This window comes from Callorhinchus milii, unplaced genomic scaffold (genome assembly GCF_018977255.1).
Source record: "Callorhinchus milii isolate IMCB2004 unplaced genomic scaffold, IMCB_Cmil_1.0 Scaffold1, whole genome shotgun sequence".
In the NCBI taxonomy this organism is placed as follows: domain Eukaryota; kingdom Metazoa; phylum Chordata; class Chondrichthyes; order Chimaeriformes; family Callorhinchidae; genus Callorhinchus; species Callorhinchus milii.
Window position 1 is genome coordinate 136,482,041 of NW_024704742.1, and position 25,814 is coordinate 136,507,854.

At 48.2% G+C, this 25,814-nt stretch overlaps 1 protein-coding gene and 1 non-coding gene across 2 annotated transcripts; one reads left to right on the forward strand and one right to left on the reverse strand.

Annotated features, from left to right (window-relative positions):
* Positions 1-2,181: 2,181 nt before the first annotated feature.
* Positions 2,182-2,268, reverse strand: LOC121850783. The gene has a single exon (XR_006085757.1).
* Positions 2,269-3,190: 922 nt separating this feature from the next.
* Positions 3,191-16,983, forward strand: acaa2 (acetyl-CoA acyltransferase 2). Its single transcript, XM_007906787.2, has 10 exons — positions 3,191-3,268; positions 7,268-7,434; positions 9,156-9,284; positions 9,740-9,856; positions 10,836-10,983; positions 11,613-11,788; positions 12,830-12,959; positions 13,880-13,950; positions 14,480-14,634; positions 16,509-16,983. The coding sequence occupies exons 1-10, from the start codon at positions 3,250-3,252 to the stop codon at positions 16,591-16,593; spliced, it is 1,197 nt and encodes a 398-aa protein (XP_007904978.1). The 5' UTR covers positions 3,191-3,249; the 3' UTR covers positions 16,594-16,983.
* Positions 16,984-25,814: the final 8,831 nt, after the last annotated feature.

Sequence of the window (25,814 nt, forward strand, 5' to 3'; positions counted from 1 at the left end):
ATGTAAAAGACATTAAACCAATCTCGTGTGTGAAACACACTATACGAGGTTGGAATTTTCTCTAGAAAGATTTATTTTCCTCACCAACTTAATTTAATTTTCACCAGTATGGTGTGACATAGAAGAGAAATTGGCACACCGGTTGTTCCTAAGCTACATGGCATATTAAGTGCAAAACAAGTCCAGGCGTGGTATTCTTCTGAACTTCCTGATAAATAATAATAATATTTCTTGCATTTGATATAGTGCCTTATCACGTCTTCAAGACATCTCAGTGCTTCACAGAATATGGTGTGGTGTAAAGTGAATTGACCGTATATTTTGTAAAGTATGAGAATCTAAAGTATGAGATCAAGAGGAAAAAAGAGGAAGCAAAACAACAAGTTTCTTTTATAATATATTTGTATGTATTTTTATTGTGAATTTTACATAACATGTTAAATACAAATTGTCCAGTTGTACTTACAAAGAAATTGCATTTTCATGAGAAACACTGCTTTAAGCAACACTGAAGGCACATTCAGCATCCCAACAACAACAAATTTACATTTTTATAGCAACTTTCACGTCAGGAAGACATCCTAAGGCACTGGAAGACAAATCCCACAAAGACTTGAAGACATTTCTCTATGGTCAAAACATCACTCCGGAATGTGATGTGCACATTAAGTTTCAGGCAATTCAGCTTTTTTTTTTGCAATGGCATTTATTTATTATAAATAAATATGTTTCTGTTCCCTGATAATTCCTGTTCTATCTGGCAACAATGTCTGTCCACCTTGCCAAATTCTGGATGGAACAGCAATTAACAGAGAAAACAAAAATGGAACAATGCTAATTCTACACTTTACCAACAATACTTGCCTTGACTGACCTACTTATTACACTTATTCTTTTAACCACTATGCCCCAACCCTCTGCAACTCACTGCCTTTGCCTTGCCCCTCTTAACCCATCTTCAAATCATACCTGAAGACTTTCTTCTTCGACCGTGCCTTCAGTCATCTCCCCTTTCTCCCTAACTCGGCATCAAACTACACCATTGTTAAACGCTCCGAGGCTCTAACTGACTGAAGGGTGCTAGTTTTTGTTGTGATGTTGAGGACAGATCTATAACTCCAAATATCATTGAAGAGCCACTTAGGTTGGTCAATCATCAATGGTTTGGATTACTCGAGAGCTGTCGGTTTTGTTGAGTAAAAACAAGAGCCGATTTAACCCCAGAAAAAAACATTTACCTCACAGGTGACAGACTTCACAAAGAAACACTAATAATTCAATGAGAAGCCTACCATTAGAAAGCATCAGGCAGGAGATATTTTCAGAGAAGACGAATAAAAGGGAGAAACAGAGAAAACAGAAAATTAATTAATAAATATGATTTTCAAAACGGGCAGGGGGTGTATTTAGCACTTGACCCCCACACACACAAAGCAGCCAAGATCCAAAATCATTATCATTATTCTGAAAGGATTATTAGCCCCAGAAAGCAATCCGCCAATCAACTAACAACAAATTCGTGGAGTCCTGTAGCTCAGTGGTTAGAGCACTCGCTTTGCAAGTGAGAGACCTGAGTTCAATCCCAGGCAGAGGGCGAAACCTTGGGCAAGTTTCCTTACTCCACACAGAGCCTAATAATAATAATAATAATCCCTCCAAAAACCAAAAACAATAATAAATTGGTCATTTTCAATCCACGACTGTTTGTGGGACATTGCTGTGCGCAATCGGCTGCCGCGTTCGCCCACAAGAATATACAGTCAACTCACTTTACAGTGTGTTCTGTGAAGCGCTTTGGGACGTCCTCCCGACGTGAAAAGCGCTATATCAAATGCAAGGATTATTATTATTAAATTACATTTGTACAGCGCCTTTCACGTCAGGAGCAGCTGGGTTCCCACGTACTGCTAGATAAGCTGGTTTCCAGTGGAGTAAGGAAACGCCAGCGTAGATCATGGTCAGTTTCTGTGCTGTATATTCTATGCAATTCTATGTTCGCCCAGAAATTGAACCGGGGACCTCTCGCTTGCAAGGCAAGTGCACTACACTACAGGATTCATGATTCAGGATTCAAGTCCAATACACTACAGGGTTCACAAACACTCTGCGGGGACTCCGGGTCCTATTCCGGGCGTGAAAAGCGCTATATCAAATGCAAGGATTATTATTATTATTATTATTTGGTCTCAGACATCTGTCAGCACTCATTCCATCATTAATGTCCACTCTGGAACTCGGATTGCGCAGTGAACTAGTCATCATTGACCGGGTTTAGAGACAGACTCCTGGTTCGGGAAAGCGATGGGTGGCTGTTCCAAGACCTTATCTTAATCTTAAGAAGAAAAAGAGAAGGGGAATGAAGCAAATGTATATTTTTTTGGGGGGGAGGGAGGGAGGGAGCGGACGGGGAAAGCAAATTTAAAGAAGCACAGAGAAAAGGCGTTGTATCAAATGCAAGGACTATTATTATTATTATTATTCGGGGTGAAGCAGGACAAATCCCCTTTAAATTTGCGGGGGGTGTGGGGGCGTCGTGTCCCCCTTTATAAATTTGCTTCGGCCCATCTTAAAAGGGTGAAACTTGAGGAGAAAAAATAGAGAAACGAAGAGGGCCGCGGCTTTTTCTGAGGTAAATTGAGCGCATCCATCGCCGGAGAAGGTTCTAATCACTTCGGGGGCTCTCGCCCCCGATCATATAAGGAAAATCCTGACGCTCACCTGGTGGATGTGTGTGTGAGTGTGTGTGGGGGTGTGGGGCTGAAGAAACGGTATTAAATAAACTCACTGAGGACGCACAAAGGCCTCACCACACAGCCCGGACACGAGCCGCCATCGCCTTCCCGCCCCTTCCGAAGCCGCTCTCCAGCCGAGAAGCTTCCACGCCGCTCAACCTAACCCGCTCGGCTTGTCCCGCCCTCACGCCGCGCGCTCGCTCGCTCGGGCGCCGCCGATTGGACGGTCTCCCGCCGGCTCTGGCGTTCGTATGGACGCGCCGGGCCGTCAATCATCGTGCGTCACCACGTCTCGCGGGAGCAGCAGGCGTAAGGCGTAAGGCGACAACCGAGCGTGATGCACGCGGTCCCCCCGCCTCCCCGCTGCTTTCCCGCTCTTCCATTGGCCAAGCGCGTGTCAATCGTCGCCGCCTCGCTTTCTGATTGGCTTCCGCTGGGCTGTGGGCGGGGCGCTTGGGGGCAGTGAGTTGGTGCTGTGAGTGACCTTTGGGTCTGTGGCAGTGGTTGTGAGTCTGTGATGATGGCTCTCCTCAGAGGTCAGTCTCTCCCTCTCTCTCTCCCTCTCTCTCTCTCATACATTGCCTGGTGTTTATTGGGGGTTGTGTGTGTTTATATATATATCTTATTGGGGGATGTTTGTGGGTATATAACACCTATAATAATCTTTGCATTCGATACAGCGCCTTATCATGTCTTCCTGATAACATGTCTCCCAACCAACCTGCCCCGCGCCCTCCGGTCAGCGCCCTCCGGTCAGCGCCCTCCGGTCAGCGGGCTCCGGCCCGCTCCGTGTCTCCCGCCCGACCGTCGGCGGCCGGGTCGGGCGTTCAGCCTCTCTCTCTCTCTCTCTCTCTCTCTCTCTTGCCCCCCTCCTCCCCCCCACCGCGCTCTAGCGCTCCGTCCCCTCGCCTCGGTTCCTCCCTCGCCTCCTCCGAGGCCGGTCTCGAGACCCCCCTCTTCGACCGCGCCTTTGGTCTCCCTCCTTTCCTGCTCTCTGCCTTTCCTCACCCCCAACGCCACCCACCCACCCACCCCCCCACCACCCCCACTTCCCCCCACGCTCGGGGCCCCGACAGCTGACTGTTCAGCGCTGTGGGAACGTCCTCCCGACGCGAACGGCGCTCTGCGAACGTCGTTTTGTTGTTGTTGTTCGAGACGCCTCAAAGCACGTCGCGGACTATACCGTAAAGCGTAGCGGCCGTGTATTTTGCGGCTGAAACGCGGCAGCTAATCGACTAACCCCCGCGAGGCGAGTGCTCTATAACCAATACGCCACAGGAGATGTAATACAGTTTGACTCAAAAGTTCTTCACAGAATCCTTGCATTTTAATGTAGCGCCTTAGCGCGTCTCCGAGACGCCCCAAAGCGCTTCGCGGAATGTACTGTAAACTGAATTGACTGTATTTTGTGGGCAAAACACGGCAGCTAATTGCGCAGTGTCCCACAAACAGTCGTGAAGTGAGTGACCACAATTTTATTGGGGCGGGGGGGGATGTGTTTCTTTTTGAGTAGTGACGTGGGAGAGGACCTCTGCCTGTTCGGGTGGATGTTAACATCTCATCCGCACAATGGGACCTCCGGCAATGCAGCGCACCCCTAGCACTGCATTGAAATGTTATTTTGGACTATGTAATTTCAAGTCCTGACACGGGGCTTGAACCCACAACATTCTGACTCCGAGGCAACAGTGCCCTGAGTCAGAAGCTTGTGGTCTGAGTCACTGCGGCAGGCTCACATCGTGAGTTTCCCAAATGCCCTCTAAACAGCTCCCGAACACTGTGCAGCCTCGTTCAGAAGTGCCATTTAAGCCCGACAAAGTTTTCAGGCAACGCGGATGTTTAATGCTTTTCAGCACCCCTATTTCGCATGACAATCCCGAACCCTTTCAGGGAGCCGGACTGGGACTCTTCCCGAATTTAGCACCGGCAAACCAAAGTCGTAATGGGGAGGGTGGTTCGAGCTGGACAAGTGGCAGGTAGTCTGTCAATGCTCTCAATGGCAAGCTGCGGGGTCTCAGCCGGTTAAGCGCTAGGGTTTTGAGTCTCATTGTCTCATGCAGAGAGCTTCGGATAGGAGTTTGTCTTGCTGTCCTGGCTGATGATGGCTGTATGTGTGTCTGACTTTGCTGCGCGCATTATTTCTTCTTCGCCTAGAAAAAGGCAGTGGCAAAACTTCACAGCAATTAGCTGTGAAACGCTTCGAGACAATTCAGTCTTGCAGGCACTGAATCAGATGCAGGGATTGTTTTAACCGCAACACATTGCATTTATTTAGTGTCATTCACTTCCAAGGCACCAGACGCTTGCGGGACCTTCTTGCCTCTGTTTGCACGTCTCCAGGCCCAGCGGCCGAGCACTAACAGGGTTATAGAGTTTCTACTTGCAGGTTGTGCAATGTGCAGGGATGGGAACAGCATTTTTTTTTTGCTTGTGCTCAGAGAACATGGTGCTGTTTGGCAAGAGCCAAGGCATTGGTGGGGAGGTGGAAGGGAGGACAGAGGCAGAGGGGAATTGAACACTATATAAATGCTCCCTCTGAAATGCTCCATAAATAATCAATCTATTCCCAGATGAGAATTCTAATCAACTGTGTCTTTGATCCCAATGCAGGATTGTGTTCTCTCCACAGTGTAAACAGTCTGAGAGGGGTCAAGGTTTGCACCATCATCACTGTGAACAACAGTCTGTTATTGTGCAATATCTTTTCACTCTGAGTCTGAGTCAGGTCATGACTTTCTTCCCAGTGCCTGATAACTTTATGGAGTGTCAAATGTAATGACTGTTTTTGTAGGCGAACACTACTGCCATTTTGGCACGGAAAGCGGCCATGAGGTGAACAAACAATTTCTTTGGAGAATTGTCAGCCAGGATACTGGGAGAAACTCCCTAATCTTATCAAATAGTCACAGGATCTTTTAACATCTACTCGAGCAATCAGACCTTGATTTAATGTCACATCCAGAAAGACAGCACTTTGATAAAAAGTGCTCTGAGTCCCACCCCCCCCAGTATGACATTGTTAGCATGGACTATGAGCTCAAGTCTGATAATAATCCCTCAAGAAAAAAACCCAATAATAATTTGGTGACTCAATCCATGACTGTTTGTGGGACATTGCTGTGCACAATTGGCTGCCGCTTTTGCCCACTAATATACAGTCAATTCACTTTACAGTATATTCTGTGAAGCGCTTTGAGACGTCTCGAAGACATGAAAAGCGCTGTATCAAATGCAAGGATTATTTATTTATAACCCACAATCTTTTGATTCAAAGACAAGAGCACGACTGGCTGAGCCAGGCTGAGCATCTTGGTGTTATGTTAATATTTCTTGCACTTGATATCGTTTCTTTCTCGGCAGGCAGTACTGTCTCCTACTCTCGCTCCTCCCCGTGGTTCACCACCCACCTCCGCTCACTGAAGAGCCAGGTGCGGGCCGCTGAACGCACCTGCCTCAAATCTGGCCTAACGGTCCACCGACAAATCTGGCTGGACCTCCTCAAAATTTACCGCTCCACTCTAGCCTCGGCCAAGTCGTCCTTCTACTCCAGGATCCTGGAGGCGAAGAACAACCCCAGGCTACTGTTTTCCACCACAACCCGACTCCTCCGTCCCCCCCCCGCCACCCCGCGCAGGTCATCTCCTCCAACCTTTACTGTGAGGAGATGCTGGATTTCCTTGAATCCAAAATCAAGGGAATCCGCTCCGGGGTCACTCCCATCCACCCCCCACCCCCTCCCTCCCACACTCCGACTCCTACACATCCTCCCCTACACACCTTCGTACCCGTTTCCCCACCCTCTGTCACCAACCTCATCCTGTCCCTGAGACCCACCACCTGCTCCCTTGACCCCATCCCCACTCCTTATCTCCCAGCTCCACCTCCTTGCCCCACATATCACAGACATCATCAACCTGTCCCTCTCCTCTGGCTCTGTTCCCATTCCCCTAAAAACTGCCATCATCACTCCCACACTGAAAAAACCCTCCCTTGGTGCGTCGCAGCTATCAAGCTACCGGCCCATCTCCAACCTCCCCTTCCTGTCCAAGGTCCTGGAACGAGTTGTGGCCTCCCATCTGCGCTCTTTCCTCTCCACCCATTCATTATTCGAACCCCTTCAGTCGGGTTTCCGTGCTGTCCCATCAGCTCCAACGTAGGCCAACCCATTTATTCATTTATAGAATGCACAATCATTTTATTCTGAATCCTTTATTGTGAATCCTGTCAAGCAACAACAACAAGATTTCAGAGGTGAACATGCCCAATTTATCTAATCGCTCCTCGTAGTCCAGTCCCTCCATCCCTCTCAATCATTTTGGTTGCCCTCCTCCGCATCCTCTCAATCACTGCATTTTCCTTTTTGTATTGCATTGACCAGAACTGCACACAATTCTTCTGAATGCCCTGTAGAGAACAAACGTGTGTGGGGTGGGGGGGTAACAGGACTTTGAGGACACCCTGTACTGATAGTTTGTCCAGGGTTGAGCCCACGGCCGCTGTGAGTCTCTGAGATTCGGATTTTATGTGTGTTTAAGGTGTGTTCATTGTTGCCGCTAAACGAACGCCGTTCGGGGCCTATGGTGGGCTGCTGAAGGACCACAGCGCCACTGATCTGGCCATGATGGCAGCCAAGGCCGCTCTGGTCTCCGGCAACGTCAACCCTGAGCTGGTGGACAGCATCATTGTCGGCAACGTCATGCAGGTCAGTGTGGAGTGGAATCTGGTCTTTAGCTAAGGCTTGGTGGAGGGGAGTGATGGGTTGACACCCCCGCCCAGAGGTCACTATTTAGTTTCTCTGGGATGGGGGGGGATACAGAGCAGAAACTGGAGCTAAATGGAGTCCTCTAGCGTTTTGGTTAGCGCGCTCACCTCGCAAGCGAGAGGACCCGGGTTCGATTCCTATGCCGGGCAAACCCTGAGGCAAGTTTCCTTACTTCACACACCTGGCAGTGAGTAACCCGGTTGTTAGTTGATTGGCAGAATGCTTTTCCAGGAGTAACAAAAAAAAATTTGGTCATTCAATCCATGACTGTGGGACACTGCTGTGCGCAATTGGCTGCCAAGTTTCGCTCACAAAATACACAGGTAATTCCCTTTATACTATATTCTGTGAGACATACATGTTCTTCAATGACGTGATAAGGCGCTGTATCAAATGCAAGGATTATTAACAACCTGCATTGATGTAGTGCCCTTCGGTGTTCCAGAGCGCTTAACAGGGCTGAGCCTGACGCTGAGCCAGGGGGTGGGAGGAGGTGACCGTGAACATGGTCTGAGACGAAGATCTTCAGTTGTGATCTAAAAGAGGGGAAGGAGGGGTAGAGGGATTGAGGGAGAGAGTTCCAAAACTTCAGGGAGTAGTGGCCTAGTGGCGAAAGCACGGCTGCTGATGGCAGAGCGGAGGAGACGAGGGGCGAGCAGGAGGCCAGAGCCAGCCGAGCGGAGTGGGAAGAAAGTAGATCAGAGAGGTAGGGAGGTGCCACGTGAAGGGATTTATTAACCCCTCTCCCACTTCAAACCAAGAGAATAATTTCAGTGCTGCCCACATCAACCTTTCCCCTCCCCTCCTGGTGGCCTTTGACTTAATTCTCCCACTCCCCCACCCCACACTGGTCTTCTAAAAATCCGTGTTGTGACTCCAACATCTTGCACAAGTGTCAAAGTCCGCCTCGTGTCAGCACCACTCTTGTCTCTGGGTCAGGAGGCCGCGGACTCCAGCCCATACTCCCCTCCCACCAGGACGTGGAGCTCAGAGTCCAAGCTGATGCTCTAGTGCATTGCTGGACGGACCGTCTTCTGATGCGACATTAAACCAAGGTCCCATCTGCCTTTTCAGGCGGATATTAAAGATCCCTTTGGAAAAAAGAAGGGAGTTTTTCTCCCGGTGTCCTGGCCGACAATCCTCAAGATAAATTGGTCATTGATGTCTGGGCTCTTTGTTGGATTTTGCTGGGCACAAAATGGCTGCAGCTTTTCCCTGCAAATTTACAGTCACTTCACTTGCCAGCAACCTTATGAAGTGTTACCATATTACAGGAGCTGGGTGCAAATAAAAGAATTATTATCTGTGCGCGCTTTTGGCTGATTAAACTCCAGCTGTACGCCTTAGCTTCGGCTTTTGCCAAATTCTCTCCAGGAGCAGGCTGCTTCCCTCTGGGATTTGTGTGGGGGGGGGGGTGGGGAACGTAGGAACAGGAGGAGGCCATTTAGCCCCTCAAGCCTGTTCCGCCATTCTATTGGATCATGGCTGATCTATACCTCAAATCCAAGTGGGAGGAGAGAGTGCGCACTCCATTGCAGACAAAAAAAAATGTCATATATAAGTTCAACTCTCAGTAGTTTGGTTTGGAGACTCTTCCACGTGTGTCAGATGATAACTGGTTGTTAACAAAATCCCTGTGTGTGTGTGTGGTTTGTTTTCAGAGTTCCTCCGACGCTGCGTACATTGCCAGACATGTTGGCCTCCGTATTGGGGTTCCTATCCCAGTGCCCGCCCTGACCGTCAACCGTCTATGTGGCTCCGGCTTCCAGTCCATCATCAACGGAGCCCAGGTACTGCAGAGAGAAGCTGCCTTGCGACTGGTGGTCAATTACAACAGCGATGGCTTTGTCTGGCGCCGCTCATGCTGGAGAATACTTCACAAAGTCAGATGCATTATACATTTAAACAGAGTCCTTAACATAGTTTGTGTCTGAGCGTTTAACCCCATTTCCGTTCTCAACTTGCAGTAAATCCCTGATAACTCGATCCTGGCTTTACTGGTCACTTTTGGTCGATTGGCAGATCGCTTTCCAGGGAGTAATAATCCCTCAAAAAAACATTGGTCACTTAGTCCACAACCGTTTGTGCACAATTGACTACAGCGTTTTGCCCACAAAATACAGTCAACTGCACTTTCCAGTATATTCTGTGAAGCGCTTTGAGATGTCTCGAAGACATGATAAGGCACTACATCAAATGCAAGGATTATTATTATTATCCAACCCCCTCTTTCTCTTTGTTGTAGGAAATCTGCCTGAAAGAATCAGAGATTGTGCTGTGCGGAGGGTCTGAGAGTATGAGCCAGGCTCCGTACGCTGTCCGTAACATCCGGTTTGGCACAAAGTTTGGGGTTGACCTCAAGGTAACTTTTCTCGTGAAGTTCAATGCTAACTCGGGCTTATGTATTTAGCTGTTTAGTAATTCATCCTGTGCGAAGCTTGTGACTTTTTTCCGAAGCTACACGCTAGGTCAGCAATTTACATCTGAATGAACTAAAGGGATATAATATAAATGCAAATTATTTATTGTTGTTGTCCTAACCTGATAAAATTGGTTATTTATGTTGTATCGTATAATAATAATCCTAGTGACTATGTATTTTGTGGGCAAACTTGACACCAATTTGTGTACAGCAATGTTGTACAAAAAGCCATGAGGTGAATGATCAATATTTTTATTTGTCGGCTTGTTGGCCAGGACAGTGGGAGAGAGAAACTCTCTTCTCTTTTCTAGTAGCCATGGGATCTTTAACGTCCACCTGAACAGGCAGACAGGACCTCGGTTTAACATCTCACCCGAAGGATACTCATGGCTGATTGTGGGAAATTGCTGTGCGCAAATTGGCTGCTGAGTTCACTTACAAAATGCACAGTCACTACACTTTACAGTGAAGCCTGTGAAAAGCCAATTATGTTTCTATAGTGCCTTTCACGTCGGGAGGACTTCCTAAGGCGCTGGACATTTGCAAAACGATTTGCACCCGAGTTGGGGAGTGGGAGGTGGGCGAAGTTACGGTCAACAACTTGCAGGGTAGAGTCTCAGAGCGCTAAACAGTAGCGGAGCCTGACTCTGAACTGGTGAGGTGGGGGGCTGTGGGAAAGGCTGCGGGAAAGGTGGCTGTAAGCACGGTCAAAGAGGAAGGTCTCAAGGCGGGCCTTGAGGAGGCAGGGGAGGGCGAGGCGGAGGGATTCAGGATATGGGGCGAGTGCTCTCCCACCTCTTAAATCTGCCTCTGTGACTTTTCTGTACATTGCAGTTGACCTTAATGCCCCCTGTGCTGCATCGTTCCTGGTTCAGTGAAGCGTGTTATAATCTTGCAAAGTTTTTTTTTATTGTCACAGATGGAAGACACGTTGTGGGCAGGGCTGACTGACTTGCACATTAAAACTCCCATGGGTGTCACTGCCGAGAACCTGGCAGAGAAATACCAGATCAGCAGAGAGGAGTGTGACCAGTATGCACTGAAGACACAGCAAAGGTGGAAAACTGGTGAGTTATAACCTGTGTCCACAGCACCTCCTCTTCCCATCCCCGCCATTGTGTCCCCCCACCACCGCCCTCCCTCTCCCAGATCCGTTGCTCCTGACGTGAAAGGCCCTATACAAATGTAATTTGTTGTTGTTGAAACGATTTGAGACGTCCTTGCAAAGCGCTATGAAAATGAGCGTAAATTTTTGTCGTCTTTCCCCCTCTCCCATCCCTGATGCTATTTCAGAGAAACGTGGTCTTTTTCCTCTCCCTGCCCCCCCCGGTTATCTTGGCTTCGATTTCCCTCCGGCTCCCATTCTAAATTAACCCCAAGATTCAAGATAATTGGCTGTTCATCTCGATGTCCAAGATCCTTGTCCTTCCTTTTAAAGCTCTCCACGGTCTTGCTGCTCCCTACCTCTGTGACCTACTAAACCTTCACCAACCTCTCCGCTCGCCGGGCAAACCTTGAAGGAGGCAAGGGAGGTGGGGGACAAGGTGGATGGTCTCTGGGATGGAGTTCCAGAGGGTGGGGGCAGAAAGGCTGAAGACCAGATGGTGGGGCTGGCAGGGCGGGGAACGTGCAGCGGGCCAGTGATAAGGCGTTGTGTCAAATGCAAGGATTATTATTATTTTTCTGTGGGGTACAGCTCACGACGCCGGCTACTTCCAGGAGGAGATGGCTCCGGTCGAGATCAAAGTGAAGAAAGCCACCCAGTCGCTCGCGCAGGACGAGCACCCGCGGCCCCAGACCACGGCCGAGCAGATGGCTAAACTCCCCCCGGTGTTCAAGAAAGAGGGGACCGTCACCGCGGCCAACGCTTCCGTATGTAATCAACACTGATCTCACCCCAGATAAGGTCAGGCATTCACTTCATGGCTGTTTGTGGGTCTCTGCTGTCCTACAAACAGCTGACACGTGGCAATCAGCCTGCAGCCTGATTTCATCTGCCACCCCACCCCTCCCCTCCCCCCACCCACCCCCACCCAGCTCCATTTCATCTGGCCCTCCCACTCCCTCCATAACCCGTAAATGTTAGGTAGTATTTCTGGAAGGGAAACAGAAAAACACTGCTTATGCAGCCTACGGATGTTTCTCAAATAGAGCATCCGTCCCTCAGCAGCCAAAAGGTTGGGCCCCACCTTGGCCCTACACAGTCACTACACTTTACAGTTTCCCTGAAACGTTTTGAGATCTCCTCTTGAGCTGTTGAGGCTATGTCGAATGGAAGGATTATTATTATATGTGCTCATCCAACCCTTACACACAATCGAACTATAAAGATTTCCAGCACAGAAGAAGGCCATTATTCCTTTAAGAATAATCTTATCAGTCCCATTTACCTGCCTTTTCCCTATACCTCTGCAGTTGACTCCTTTTGTGGTATTTATTTAAATACACACACACACAAAACGTACCCAGGGAGCTATGTTGTGAAACTCAAGAGGCCAGAATCAATCAGGAAATGGGATTAAAATGCCATTATTCTATATAAAGGCAGAGCAGGCTCGGTGGGCTGAATGGCCTCCTCTTCTTCTGTAACTCCTGAGGGAAATGGGATTCACATAAGAAAACCGGATAAAGGATATTAATCTGTTTTCACATCTTTATATTTGCTTAATTAAAATTCACTTCACAGTATATTCTGTGAAAGCGCTTTGACACAATAAGGCACTATATCAAATGCAAATATTATAATTATCTGTTCTGTCCATCCCTAGGCAACCGTACTCCTATATTCCTGCCGCCCCCTCATGGACACACGCGCACACTGTTACTGTTACTGCTTGAGTTTATGGCACAGGTTGAGTTTAGTATTCTGCGCTGTAACTTTCTGTGATTTTTAATAGTGTCTCTTGTCCTCAGGGAGTGTGTGACGGGGCTGGGGCGGTGATTGTGGCCAGTGAGGAGGCTCTACAACAGCACAACCTGACGCCTCTGGCCAGGATAGTGAGCTATCACGTGTCTGGGTGTGACCCAAACATCATGGGAATCGGTCAGTGCTTCTCACTTTGCTCGTCCTCACTTTTAAACCCCTCAGTGGTCGTGTTCCTCCCTACCTCTGAGATCTCGTAACACCAACTGTCCAGTTCTTATGCTCGGAGGGCAATGGCTTCCTAGAGCAACCAGAGCATGATTATTGTTGTGATTAATGGTCACACTAAATGCTAACTTTATGCCTATTAAAAAGTTGTTGGGAGTCAGGCCTGGAAAGACTGTCGGACGGGCAGAAGAGATTCAAGGAGGATGAGATGAAGTGTCTTCATCTTGTGATCTTGTGAAAAATCCCCTTTCAGTAATGGAGAATCAGGGAAACGAAACTGAGAAAGTTAAACCCAGAACAATACATTCAGATAGACTGAGTCAGCAGGACGAGAGGACACGGGTTCAGGATGTGTGAAGGGGAATTTCAGGACAGGCAACAGGTAGTATTTCTTTATCCGGCTAGTAATTAATGACTGGAATGGAGTTAACAGAAAGGTTGAGGCCAGGACTGTATACGTAGCAGCTCAGTGCTGTATTGGGAAGGCTGTAGGCTGAGTATTCTGGACAGATGAGATGAAATGCCAGCCAGTGAGTGCTTGTGAGGCGTGGGCTGAAATGGGGATTGGTTGCAATCTCTTAATTTGTTCCCATCTTGGATTGACTCATTGGATCTGATTAGCTGTGTGTAAGTAAATTCCTGCCAACCAAATCCCATCTCAGTTTTGCAGTTTCCATTGCACGGACAAAGATGCCAAACCCCACTATGTTGCAGACCCCATATTCCCTCCCCTCGTTCCCTGACTACTTCACCTCTCCCCCCTCACACACCCCCAACACCACCAATGTGCTCTTGCCGACCCTGGAAGAGCTTTAGACAAAATGTGTTTAGTGACTGTCCTGAATCTGTGTGTTTGTGTCTCTCTCGCTCAGGCCCGGTGCCTGCTATCAACGGGGCCTTGAAGAAGGCAGGAATGTCCCTGAAGGACATGGATCTGGTGGAGGTTGGTCTTGTCCATTCATTGTTGTTTCGTGCACAATTTGTCCACATTGGGGATTTTGAGCTTGGCAGTACCCAAAAAAATATACAGTCAATTCACTTTGCAGTGCATCCTGTGAAGTGCTTTGAGACGTCTCAACAATGTGATAAGGCGCTGTATCAAATGCAAGGATTATTATTATTATATACATAGATTGTATTTTTTAGATTAAGAATCCAAATTTTTAAAGACGAAGCAATTGGAGTGGCTTTTCATTTCAATTTTTACAAAAATCAAAACATGTTGGAAGCAATTCACAGACATACCAGACCCACTGGTGTTTGTCCAGTAAAATGTGCATAAGTCTGATCTGTATAAATCCTATAATTGCTTAATCTGCCCAAGTCCCAATCAAGACTTTATATTCTATGCAAATTTGACATAACTCACACTTTGCATAAGTCACATTAAATGTATTGTCCCAACTGACATGACTTGTGTGAGGTTTACTATATTTTGTGGACTGCTAACCCTTTTCTTTCCGTCTTCAAAGGTAAATGAAGCCTTTGCTGCTCAGTTTCTGTCCGTACAGAAGGCTTTGCAGTTGGACCCAGAAAAGACCAATGTTAACGGTGGGGCTATAGCACTCGGCCACCCACTGGGGGCATCAGGGACTCGGATCACAGCACATCTGGTTCATGAGCTCAGGTAAGAGCTCGCTCTGTCTGTCAGCCTTTCAGTAAGAATCCTCTTAAGCCATTCTTAATTGGGATGCTGCTGAGTGCAAATTGTCTGTTGCATTCACCCACAAAACACACAGTCACTCCACTTTATAATGTATCCTGTAAAGCGTTTTTTGGATGATTTGAGGTGAAAGACGCTATAACAAATGTAAGGATTATTATTATTAACTACTCTTTAACTTGAAAGAATGCAGGACAGTCTTCTTGTAGCCAATTAGTTATTCTCTTTCATTACTGATGCTTTCATTTTCCCTTTCTCCGTCACACTCTTTCCCTCTCGATCACATGCTCTCATCCAAGTTTCTCTATCTTGTGCTTTTTTCTCTATCTAGTACACTTTGTCTCTCATGCATGGATTCTCTTATGCTCTCACCTGTGTGTGAGTGTATTTGCAGTATCATCTGTTTTCCGAGTTTGAGCAATTTTTTTGGTCAGAGGCCGATTACTGACAGCAGGTGGCACTCTTATAGTGCTTTCAGCATCCACGGCCCTCTGGCAATATTGGCACATTTAAGGTTAAATGAAAGATTTGTTGGAGGTGAGGTTATTTTAACATTCCAGATCAGATGTCAAATCAAGGAGCCATCTGTTCCTATTCAGGTCAACATAAAACATCTTCTGACTATTGAAAAATGGAAGAGTGTTTTTCCTAGTGGCGCCGCCAATATTCTTTCAGCGTTCCAGGGCAATGTTGGTAACAGCGCAGCCAGCCCTGGCTCATTGGCGGGGTAGAATCCCACTCAACTCCTGTTAACCCTGCAAGCCAAAGCCCTAATGGGTGGGGTGGTCCTAGCTGGACAAGCAGTGGGAAAGCTTGCCAGACTGTGATATCATTGGGAGGCTACTGTTGTTTTAGCTGCTAATTCTCCAACAGTTATCCCAAAGCACACTCTGGTGCCCTAAGCCTTGGCTCTTGCCAACCTGCGCCTAATACTTTCCGAAATTAGGTAAGCAGGATGTGTCCCTCCAGGGAGAGAGAGTGCGCATTCCATTCCGACAACCTATCTCTGGAATTTCCATGGAATTCTCAGGTTGGTTTGGAGACTCTTAAGCATGATGATGGGTTTCACATGTGTCAGACACCCAGCTGCCAAAAACGAATTGCTCCAGGAAAATGGTTTGTTTACTTTTTGCGAGTCTTTGCTGTTTGCTGCGTTTACCTGCAAATACACAATCACTTTAATTATGTTCCAAAGTGGTCGGTGAGGTGCTTTGAGACGTCCTCCCGAGGCTCTGTCTAACTGTTAACTTGTTGCTCTGAGTGCTCTGTTAAAACCTGTCAGTCACTCATAGGCAATGCTGTGAGCTAAAGGTCAGGAATGTGTTGATCAGTAAAACTGAGTTAGCGGGAAAAGCTGGGGTGGGGGTGTTGGGGAGGGGAGGAGACAGATGTATCTGTCTGTATTAGATCACGCGTTAAACCCAGTCAAATGAAGTTCAACCATCACGTGAAGTCCTGTAGCCCAGTGGTTAGACCATTCCCCTCACAAGTAGAGAGGATCTGGGTTCGATTCCTGGGCAAGGCAAAACTTTTGGGAAGTTTCCTTACTCCTCTGTTTACCTAGCAGGAAGTAGGAACCCAGTTGTTAGTCCATTGGCGGATCGTTTTCTGGGGGTAATAATGCCTTCCAATATTTTTAAAAAAGATAATAAATTGGTCACTTCAATCCACAACTGTTTGTGGGACGCTGCTGTGTGCAATTGGTTGCCGTGTATCGCCCACCAAATATAATACAATGTGAAGCGCTTTAAGATATCTTGAAGACGTGCTAAGGCGCTATATCAAATGCAAGGATTATTATTACTATTAGTAAGTTTAACTGTTGTGTTTGTGGCCAGGCGCCGTGGGGGGAAATACGCAGTGGGGTCCGCCTGCATCGGAGGTGGGCAAGGGATCGCCGTCCTCATCGAGAATGTGAAGTGACGACGGAGAGAAGATTAGACAACCCGGGGCATCAGGACCGTTCCAGCCAAACTGCAGGATCGGAAGGACCTCTCGTCATTCCCTGTGCTGGGTGGGGATCGCTCTCTTCCTTAAAAACCTTCCCCCCCCCCCCATCCAAACAAGAACAAAAGGTTAACATTCTCGCATTCAATTCCCTGGCATTCTGTCCCCATCCCCCTGCCATGTTGACTGGATTGAAGCAAAGCATGGTACCTAGTATTCACTCGTGGGCAGTGGCTAGTGATTGAGTCTTCTAGCTTCCTCCCCCACACCCCCCTTTTGTGTGCAACAAATTAGGAAGGTATTCAGTGAAACTAGCTGAGTTGAGAGAAGCCTGGGTCTGGGCGGGGGGTGGGAGAGAGGTGAGTCTGAGTTGGATCGCAAGTTAAGCCCTGTTAATTGGAGTTCAACCATTAACCGTTAAGCTCTCCCCACCTGAGAGCTCCCGGCACGTCTCAAATGGACTCTGCTCAGCGCTTCAGTTTGTGGGATTTGGGCTTGTGGTTTGGCTGGGCTGTGAAGAATGTCTCTTCTCTCAACCCGCCCCCTCCTACTCCTCCATTCCATAATCTGCCTCACCCATATTCAGCCCAGCCCTTTGCAGAATCAACCGAATGGCATCAGGCAGTCTTGAACCCACAGCTATAGGCTCGGAGACGCCTGAACATGTCCCATTACACACCGGGACTGTGTGTCCAGTCCCTTCCTGCTCCCGTGAAGAGTTGCAATCACAGCACAAAGCTGCTTTCTTTCCTCTCCTTCCCCCCCCCCACCCCAACCCCACCCACCCACCCACTCACCACACATCATTGGTCTGACTATTTTTCTATTTGAGAAGTTGCCAAAGCAAATTGCCTACGTCCTATTTTTTTCTCCGCCCTCTCCTCCCCGCCTTCAGGTGAGGGTGACGTCCTGCGTGGTATCAGGTCCATCCTGTAGACGGGACGTTAAGAGCCGTGATTTCCCTCGCCCATTGTGTGGTGCTGTTTGGAAGGAAGTAGGAGAGAGAATCTCTCTCTGGCCCAGCCGGCACGCTCTGCCTGTCAGAATTAACCAGAGCAACTGTTGCTCATCTCATTACTGTCTGGGGGATTAGCTGCTCCTGTCTACGTACACACTCTACCCTTCAAAGTAACTAGTTGGGTTTGAGACACTTCACTATGTGAATTGCACTTTCTATATATAATAATCCTAAAGACAGGATTTGCTGCTTTTTTCATTTAAGGTTAACAGGACTTGGAGTCCTGTAGCTCAGTGGTTAGAGCACTTGCTTTGCAAGCGAGAGACCTGAGTTCAATTCCAGGCAGAGGGCGAAACCTTGGGCAAGTTTCCTTACTCCACACAGAGCCTAATAATAATCCCTCCAAAACAAAACAATAATAAATTGGTCATTTCCAATCTACGACTGTTTGTGGGACATTGCTGTGCGCAATTGGCTGCCGCGTTCGCCCACAAATATACAGTCAACTCACTTTACAGTGTGTTCTGTGAAGCGCTTTGGGACATCCTCCCGACGTGAAAAGCGCTATATCAAATGCAAGCATTATTATTATTATTATAACAAGAGGCTGAACCTTCTCTCTCCTCTCCACATTCACACACACAGACATATAACCGTACCCCAGAACTTCTGAAGCATATTTTTTCCCCTTCAGAACGAAACTTTTTTTTCTTAGCGAGGAGCGTTTTTCAAAATACCTTTTTTCGGAGCATCCCATCTGGGTGGGGATTGCCACGGACACAGATTTCCTCCCGCTGATGGGCAGAAATTACAGCTTGGCGTTGCAAATGTTTGGCAAATGCTTTTGGACGTCCTCTCGACGTGAAAGCCGCTGTGTAAATGTAACTTGTAATCTGGATTTTTTTTCCCCCCTCTCTGGTTCTGTCAAACCAGGGATCAACAAGTGCCTTATCCGATACCGCAGTGTAACCTCAGAGAGCGCGCGACGCTGGGAAGACTCTAGCTTTGTCAGTGTGTCTCGCCCCTTCATTTGTAACCCAATCAAATAAATCTTATTTTTGATGCGTATTTTTAATCTTTTTTCCCCAAATCTCCCAGCACCCCTTTTCCCCTTTCTCTTCCCCTCCCCCCCCCCACCCACCACCACCACACACACACCTTGCTCGCGACTCTGTATAATATTGTACACTCAGGATATTGTGGATTCGAGCCCCATTCGAATCTATAGTTGACGGTGCTCCGGGGGGAAGGGGGGGGGGGCTTTGCGAGGAGAGAATTGCATTGTCAATACTGCCGTCCTTCTGATCAGACGTTAGAGTTCCCGTCTGTGTCTTCAAATGGACGTTAAAGAACCAAAGAGATGGGTGTTTCTTCTGGCGTCCTGTGATTTGGTCATTCACTTCAAGTGTTCGTGGGGCACGGCTGTAACATTGACTCCCTCCTTGCCTCCAAATGCACAGTCACTACACTTGAAAGGAGCTACCTCTAAAATGGTATGGCCTTATATATGATTTAACCACAAGAAGTTTTAGTGTATAAAAATTCGTGCCCTATATAATGGACAATCTATAATAATTATCAGTGATATAACAACATAGTTATATCTATATTCTAACATATAGGATAGTGTGTAATAATCATAATATTACTGTTATATAGTTATGTCATTATTAAGAGCCAAGCCTGGGCACACTGCCAATCTGATGCTCTTAAGCAAGGTAATGGTTTCCGCAGGTAATTTGTCGTTGTAATGAGAACTCACATCGCCAGAGGAGGCCATTGAGCTTAAGGTGGAACAAGCTTGTTATAATCTCAAAGTGAACCCGTTCGAGGTCATTGCTCGGCAGTGGGTCAGGGTGAATGTCAGTGGTCTATTAAGGAAAGTCTTTGGTTCTCTCAGACGCTTATAAAAGTGCTGCTCCCTTCAACTTGTTTCTGGCACAGATTCCAATACTGGGAGCTGGACATGTGTTTGCAAGTGAACGTTTCACATCACACCACTGGCTACTATTACACACAGAAACTGCTGTGTCTACTGCTTTCATGCACTGCGGATCCAAGTTTTACAGGGATGGCTGTCTGCGGGACACTGCTGTGTGCAAATGGCTGCTGGGTTTTACCCCCAAAATACACAGTCACTCCACTCTACAGTATATCCTGCGAAGCGCTTTGATACGTCTCAATGACTTTATCAAATGCAAGGATTATTATTATTCTTCGGGGGAATGGGTGAAGAGAGTCAGCACACCTCTTTCACACGGTTTATTCCAAACATGTATTTTGATAGCACCATATCATGTGAAAGCAAATACTGTCATGTAGTGACTATTTCTGTAGTCCGTTGCAGCAAATATGCATGCCAGATTCCACACAGTTTGTTGTTAACCATTCCCTAGTTCCAACAAGATCTCACATTTTAATAAGAATAATTTTCACATCTTAATTTTGACCCTTACATTATGATGCAGTGCCTTTTTGCTGGTCGTGTGGAGGAGAAGGCGAAGAAGAGACGGACTATGGACCCTCGTGGAATCTCATTCTGAAAAGAGGAAAGAGTTTCTCCCAGTGTCCTGGCCGACAATTCCCCTTTCCCCCCAGGAAAAAAAAGTATTTCTTTGGCCGACCGGATTTCTGACACAATAATAATCTGTTCATTTGATATAGCACTGTTATTATTGTTATTATGATCATCAAAGCCATCTCTGACCACCGCTTAAGCTCCCTCAACACCTCTGTACCTCTTCTCCCTTCTCAACCCTCTACCATCACATACCGTCCTAGGAATTTTTTTTCGTCCCTTTCCACTGCCCTGAAGTCATCTGAACTCCTACACCTCTGGCCCTCACTGACCGATCTACCGTCCTTGCTCTCATTTCTCCACAACTCCCTCTCCTCCATTCTAGACTCCCTTGCCCCTCTCACCTCCTGAACTGCCTCGTACTCCCGTAAATCTCCCTGGTACACCAGCCATCTCCGTTCCCTCAAGGCACAAGTGCGAGCTGCCGAACGCGCCTTGACCAAATCCAAACTAACAGTCCATCGGCAGATTTGGCTTCATCACACCAAGACCTACTGCTGCGCTCTTGCCTCCGCCAAATCCTCCTTCTACTCCAAGGTTATCTTGGAGGCAAAGGACAACCCCAGGCTTCTCTTTTCCACCACAAACTGTCTCCTCCATTCACCTTCCCATACCTAGTCCATCCTCTCCTCAAACTCCAACTGTGGGGATGCTGGACTTACTCGAATCAAAAATCGAGGGGATACGTTCAGCCACATCTGGTCTGTCCACAGCCACCCCCACATCACCTCTCCCTAATGATCCACCTCCACCCATCCCCCCCTATACTCCTTCGACCCTATCTCTCCCTCCTCCCTCACCACGACTGTCCGCAAACTCAAACCCACCACCTGCTCCCTCGATCCCTCTGCCTCCCCGTCCTCCTCGACCTCTCTGCCGTCTTCGACACTGTCAACCACTCCATCCATCGTGGAGTCCTGTAGCTCAGTGGTTAGAGCACTCGCTTTGCAAGAGGGAGACCTGAGTTCAATTCCAGGCAGAGGGCGAAACCTTGGGCAAGTTTCCTTACTCCACACAGAGCCTAATAATAATCCCTCCAAAACAAAACAATAATAAATTGGTCATTTTCAATCTACGACTGTTTGTGGGACATTGCTGTGCGCAATTGGCTGCCGCGTTCGCCCACAAATATACAGTCAATTCACTTTACAGTGTGTTCTGTGAAGCGCTTTGGGACGTCCTCCCGACGTGAAAAGCGCTATATCAAATGCAAGGATTATTATTATTATTATTATCCTCATACACTGCCTCTCCTCTTTACTTAATCTTCACGGATCTGCCCTGGCCTGGTTCGACTCTTATCTCTCTCACCTTTGTTGCCTCTAATGCACTGTCACATCTGGCGTCCTCCAGGGCTCTGTCCTTGGCCCTCTCCTCTTTAATATCTATATGCTCCCCCTTAGTGCCATCATCCACAAACATGGGGTCAACTTCCATATGTATGCGGATGACACCCAACTCTATCTTTCTGCTTCCACCCTCAACTCCAGGACCACTGCTGTCCTGACAGACTGTCTGTCGGACATCAAGTCCTGGATGATGGCAAATTTCCTACAGTTGAATGTGATCAAGACTGAGGCCCTCCTGATTAGCTCGCGCCAGCGACTCAGCACCTCAGGTTCTAGCAGCGTCAACCTCCATGGTTTCACACTACAACTCACCAAGCCAGTCAGGAACTTAGGTGTCTTGTTCGACCCTCATTTGTCTTTTCTTCCCACATCCAAGTCATGACCCACTCAGCCTTCCCTCACTTAATAATATAATAATAATAATAATCCTTGCATTTGATATAGCACTTTTCACGTCGGGGGGACGTCCCAAAGCGTCCTTGCGTACCCAAGCACTTGCGTAACATCGCTCGAATCCACCACTACCTCACCCCTCTGACCGCTGAAACACTTGTTCCTGTCTTCATCACCTTCACGCTTGACTATGAAAACGCTCTGCTTGTCGGCCTTCCCATCTCCTCCCTCCACAGGCTGTAGATAATCCACAACTCTGCAGCCCGTGTCCTCTCCTGCACCAAACTCCATGACCCCATCTCTCCGACTCTCGCCCGACTCCACTGGCTCCCTATCCTTCAGAGGATGCAGTTCAAGATCCTGATCCTCACCTACAAAGCCCTCCATGGCCTCGCCCTACCCTACCTCTGCAACCTCCTAACCCCCTACCAATCCGCCCGCTCCCTCCGCTCAGCCGGCTCTGTCCTGCTCCACGTCCCCTGACACACCTGCCCCACCATTGGCGGGAGAGCCTTCAGCCACTCTGCCCCCAACCTCTGAAATTCCATCCCTCAATCACTCCACCTCGCCCCCTCCTTAGCCTCCTTCAAGTCAATCCTCAAAACCCTCCTTTTCGACCATGCCATCCCCTTCCCCTCCCTTCCCTTCTCCCTCCCTGACCCCAGCTCGGGTCGGAAATACTGTACACTGTCCAACGCCTTGGGAGGTCCTCCCAATGTGAAAGGTGCTATACAAATGTAATCTTGCTGTTGCTGTTATTGTTATTTGCCATATTATTTAGACATCTCAATGCGCTTCACCAAATATGCTGAAAAGTGAATTGACTATTTTATGGGGAATGTGGCAGACAATTCCACACAGCAGTGTCCACAAACAGTCATGGATTGAGTTTTTTTTGAGGCATAGTTATCCTCTGAAACTGGGTTTCTACTTACTACGAGGTAAACAGGCGTGTGGAGTAAGGAAACTTGCCCAACGTTTCGCCTTGCCAGGGATCGAACCAGGGTCCTCTCGCTTAAGCTACTCACTGTTAATATCATTTAATGTCATTGATAGCACTGCCTGGCAAGCTTTCACACTGCTTGTCCAGCTGGGTTCACCCTACCCATTGGGGCTTTGCCTCGCAGGATTAACAGTAGCTGAGTGGGAGGAAGCCCTGCAAAAAAATACTGTTACTGTAAGCCAATTGACTACATTCAAAACTACAAGGTTGCTGTACTTTGCAGTTAAAATCCTGTGAAGCACTTTGAGAGATACTCTGATGTAAACACCACTGTATCACTGTAAGAATTATTATTATTAATAATAATAATCCTTGCATTTGATGTAGCACCTCATCATGTCTTTGAGACGTCTCCTAGAGCGTCACAGAATATACTGTAAGTGAATTGATTTTTAATTTTGTGAGTGAAAGGCGGCAGCCAATTGTGCACGAATAGTCCCACTGAAGTTTGTTTCCTTTAGGGAATGGATCCGATCAGAGAGGAGACGAGAGCTGACTTAGGAAAACTGCAGCTCTCCGCACTGATTCAGCACTTTCGCCCCAAGGTAATTACGTCTTGCTTCCCTCTCGGCGTATGAAAGTCCCTGAAGTTCCAGCCTTGGAGCTAATTAAACTACTGGAGACCTTGGCTGTTGCTACGGCCAAAGCTGCCAGTTCAGATCAGCCCTCAACGTTTTTTTTCCCCATGTTAAAAGAAAATCCTGATCTCCCCAGGCACAGACAGACAGACAAATCAGTCACAGCTGGTTTGGCTGAAAATTAATTCAGTAACATAATGATATAATCCTCGCATTTGATACAGCGCCTTATCACGTCGTTCAGACGTCTTAAAGCGCTCCACGGGATACACTGCAAAGTGACTGTGTATTTTGTGGATGAAACGTGGCAGACGATTGTGCACAGCAGTGCCTCACAACCAGTCGTGGACTGTGTGGAAGCAACTTTATTCTGTGGGGGGAGGTAAAAGGGGTTGGGGTGGGGGGAGGTGTGGGTTGAGGAATCTCCCAACAGATCAAATTCAAGTGATAAGGCACTATAGCAATTGCAGGGATTTACTTATTATAATAAATGACAGCCAACGTGTGGAGTCCCATAGCTTAGTGGTTAGCACGCTCGCCTCGCAAGCAAGAGGACCCGGGATCGATATCCTTAGGCAAGATTCTACACACCTCTGTTTGCCCAGCGGTTAATAGAATACCAGTTGTTAGTCGATTGGCGGATCGCTTTCCAGGGGTAATAAGCCCTCAAAAAAAAGGGGGTCACTCAATCCACAACTGCTTGTGGAACACTGCTTTGCGCAATTGGCTGCCGCGATTCGCCCCAGAAATTGCTCAGTTACTCCACTTATAGAAATATCAGGTGAAGCACATTGTGATGTCCCAATCAACAACAACAACAAGATTCTATTTATAGAGCGCCTTTCACGTCGGGAGGACGTCCCAAGGCGCTGTACAGTTGGGTCAGGACCCGAGCAGGGGGGAAATGGTCAGGGTGAGGGGAGGGGAGGGAGGGAGCGAGGCGGGAGTAGAGAGTCGAGAGGGAGCTGAAGGCACGGTCAAAGAGAAAGGTCTTGAGACCAGCCTTGAAGGAGGAAAGGGAGGAGACGGCGAAGGCACTGGGGGATAGAGTTCCAGAGCCTCGGGGCTGAGAGGCTGAAGGCCACCGATGGTAGGGCGGTTGGAGCGGGGGATGTGGGGCAGACCGGAGCCGGAGGAACGGAGGGTACGGGCAGGTAGGTAGGGGGATAGTAGGTTGGAGAGGTAGGAGTGAATGGCCTTGTAGGCAGGCTGTCAGGACATCGGTGGTCGTGGAGTTGAGGGTAGAGGAGGAAAGGTAGAGTTGGGTGTCATCCGCATACATGTGGAAGTTAACCCCATGTCTGCGGATGATGTCACCGAGGGGGAGCATATAGAGGTTGAAGAGGAGGGGACCGAGGACAGAGCCCTGAGGGACACCACATGAGACAGTGCGGGGGGTGGAGAAAAAGCCATTCGTGGAAACAAAGTGAAGACGGTGGGAGAGGTACGACCTAAACCATTCAAGGACAGGGCCTTGAAGGTTGAGGTGGGAGGACAAGCGGTGGAGGAGGATAGCGTGGTCGACCGTATCGAATGCTGCCGATAGATCGAGGAGGCAGAGGGAGCCCTGGTCACAGATGGTCAGGATGTCATTGGTGACCTTGACCAGGGCAGTTTCTGTGCTATGGGCAGCACGGAAACCTGACTGAAGGGGTTCGAATAATGAATGGGTGGAGAGGAAAGAGTGCAGATGGGAGGCGACAACTCGTTCCAGGACCTTGGACAGGAAGGGGAGGTTGGAGATGGGCCGGTAGCTTGATAGCTGCGACGCATCAAGGGAGGGTTTTTTCAAGGTGGGAGTGATGATGGCAGTTTTTAAGGGAATGGGAACAGAGCCAGAGGAGAGGGACAGGTTGACGATGTCTATATGTGGGGCAAGGAGGTGGCGCTGGGAGATAAGGAGTGGGGTGGGGATGGGGTCAAGGGAGCAGGTGATGGGTTTCAGGGATAGGATGAGTTTGGTGACAGAGGGTGGGGAAACGGGTACGAAAGTGTGTAGGGGAGGATGGGTAGAAGTCGGAGTGTGGGAGGGAGGGGGTGGGTGGATGTTGGAGGAGAAGTGACCGCGGAGCAAATTCCCTTGATTTTGGATTCAAGGAAATCCAGCATCTCCTCGCAGTGAAGGTTGGAGGAGATGACCTGCGCGGGGTGGCGGGGGGGACGGAGGAGTTGGGATGTGGTAGAAAACAGTAGCCTGGGGTTGTTCTTCGCCTCCAGGATTATCAATGACATGATAAGACACTATATCAAGTGCAAGGATTATTATTATTGTTCCTATTATTATAACGTGGTTTCATTAAGGAGGTAACAGCCCGAGTTGACTGTGGGAAGCCATATG

What these genes read in the sequence shown, in the direction of transcription:
- acaa2 (XM_007906787.2), top strand. An exon ending in TCACCGCGGCCAACGCTTCC is followed by an intron (nt 11,789 to 12,829) that starts GTATGTAATCAA and finishes TCTTGTCCTCAG; the next exon opens with GGAGTGTGTGACGGGGCTGG. An exon ending in CCCAAACATCATGGGAATCG is followed by an intron (nt 12,960 to 13,879) that starts GTCAGTGCTTCT and finishes TCTCTCGCTCAG; the next exon opens with GCCCGGTGCCTGCTATCAAC.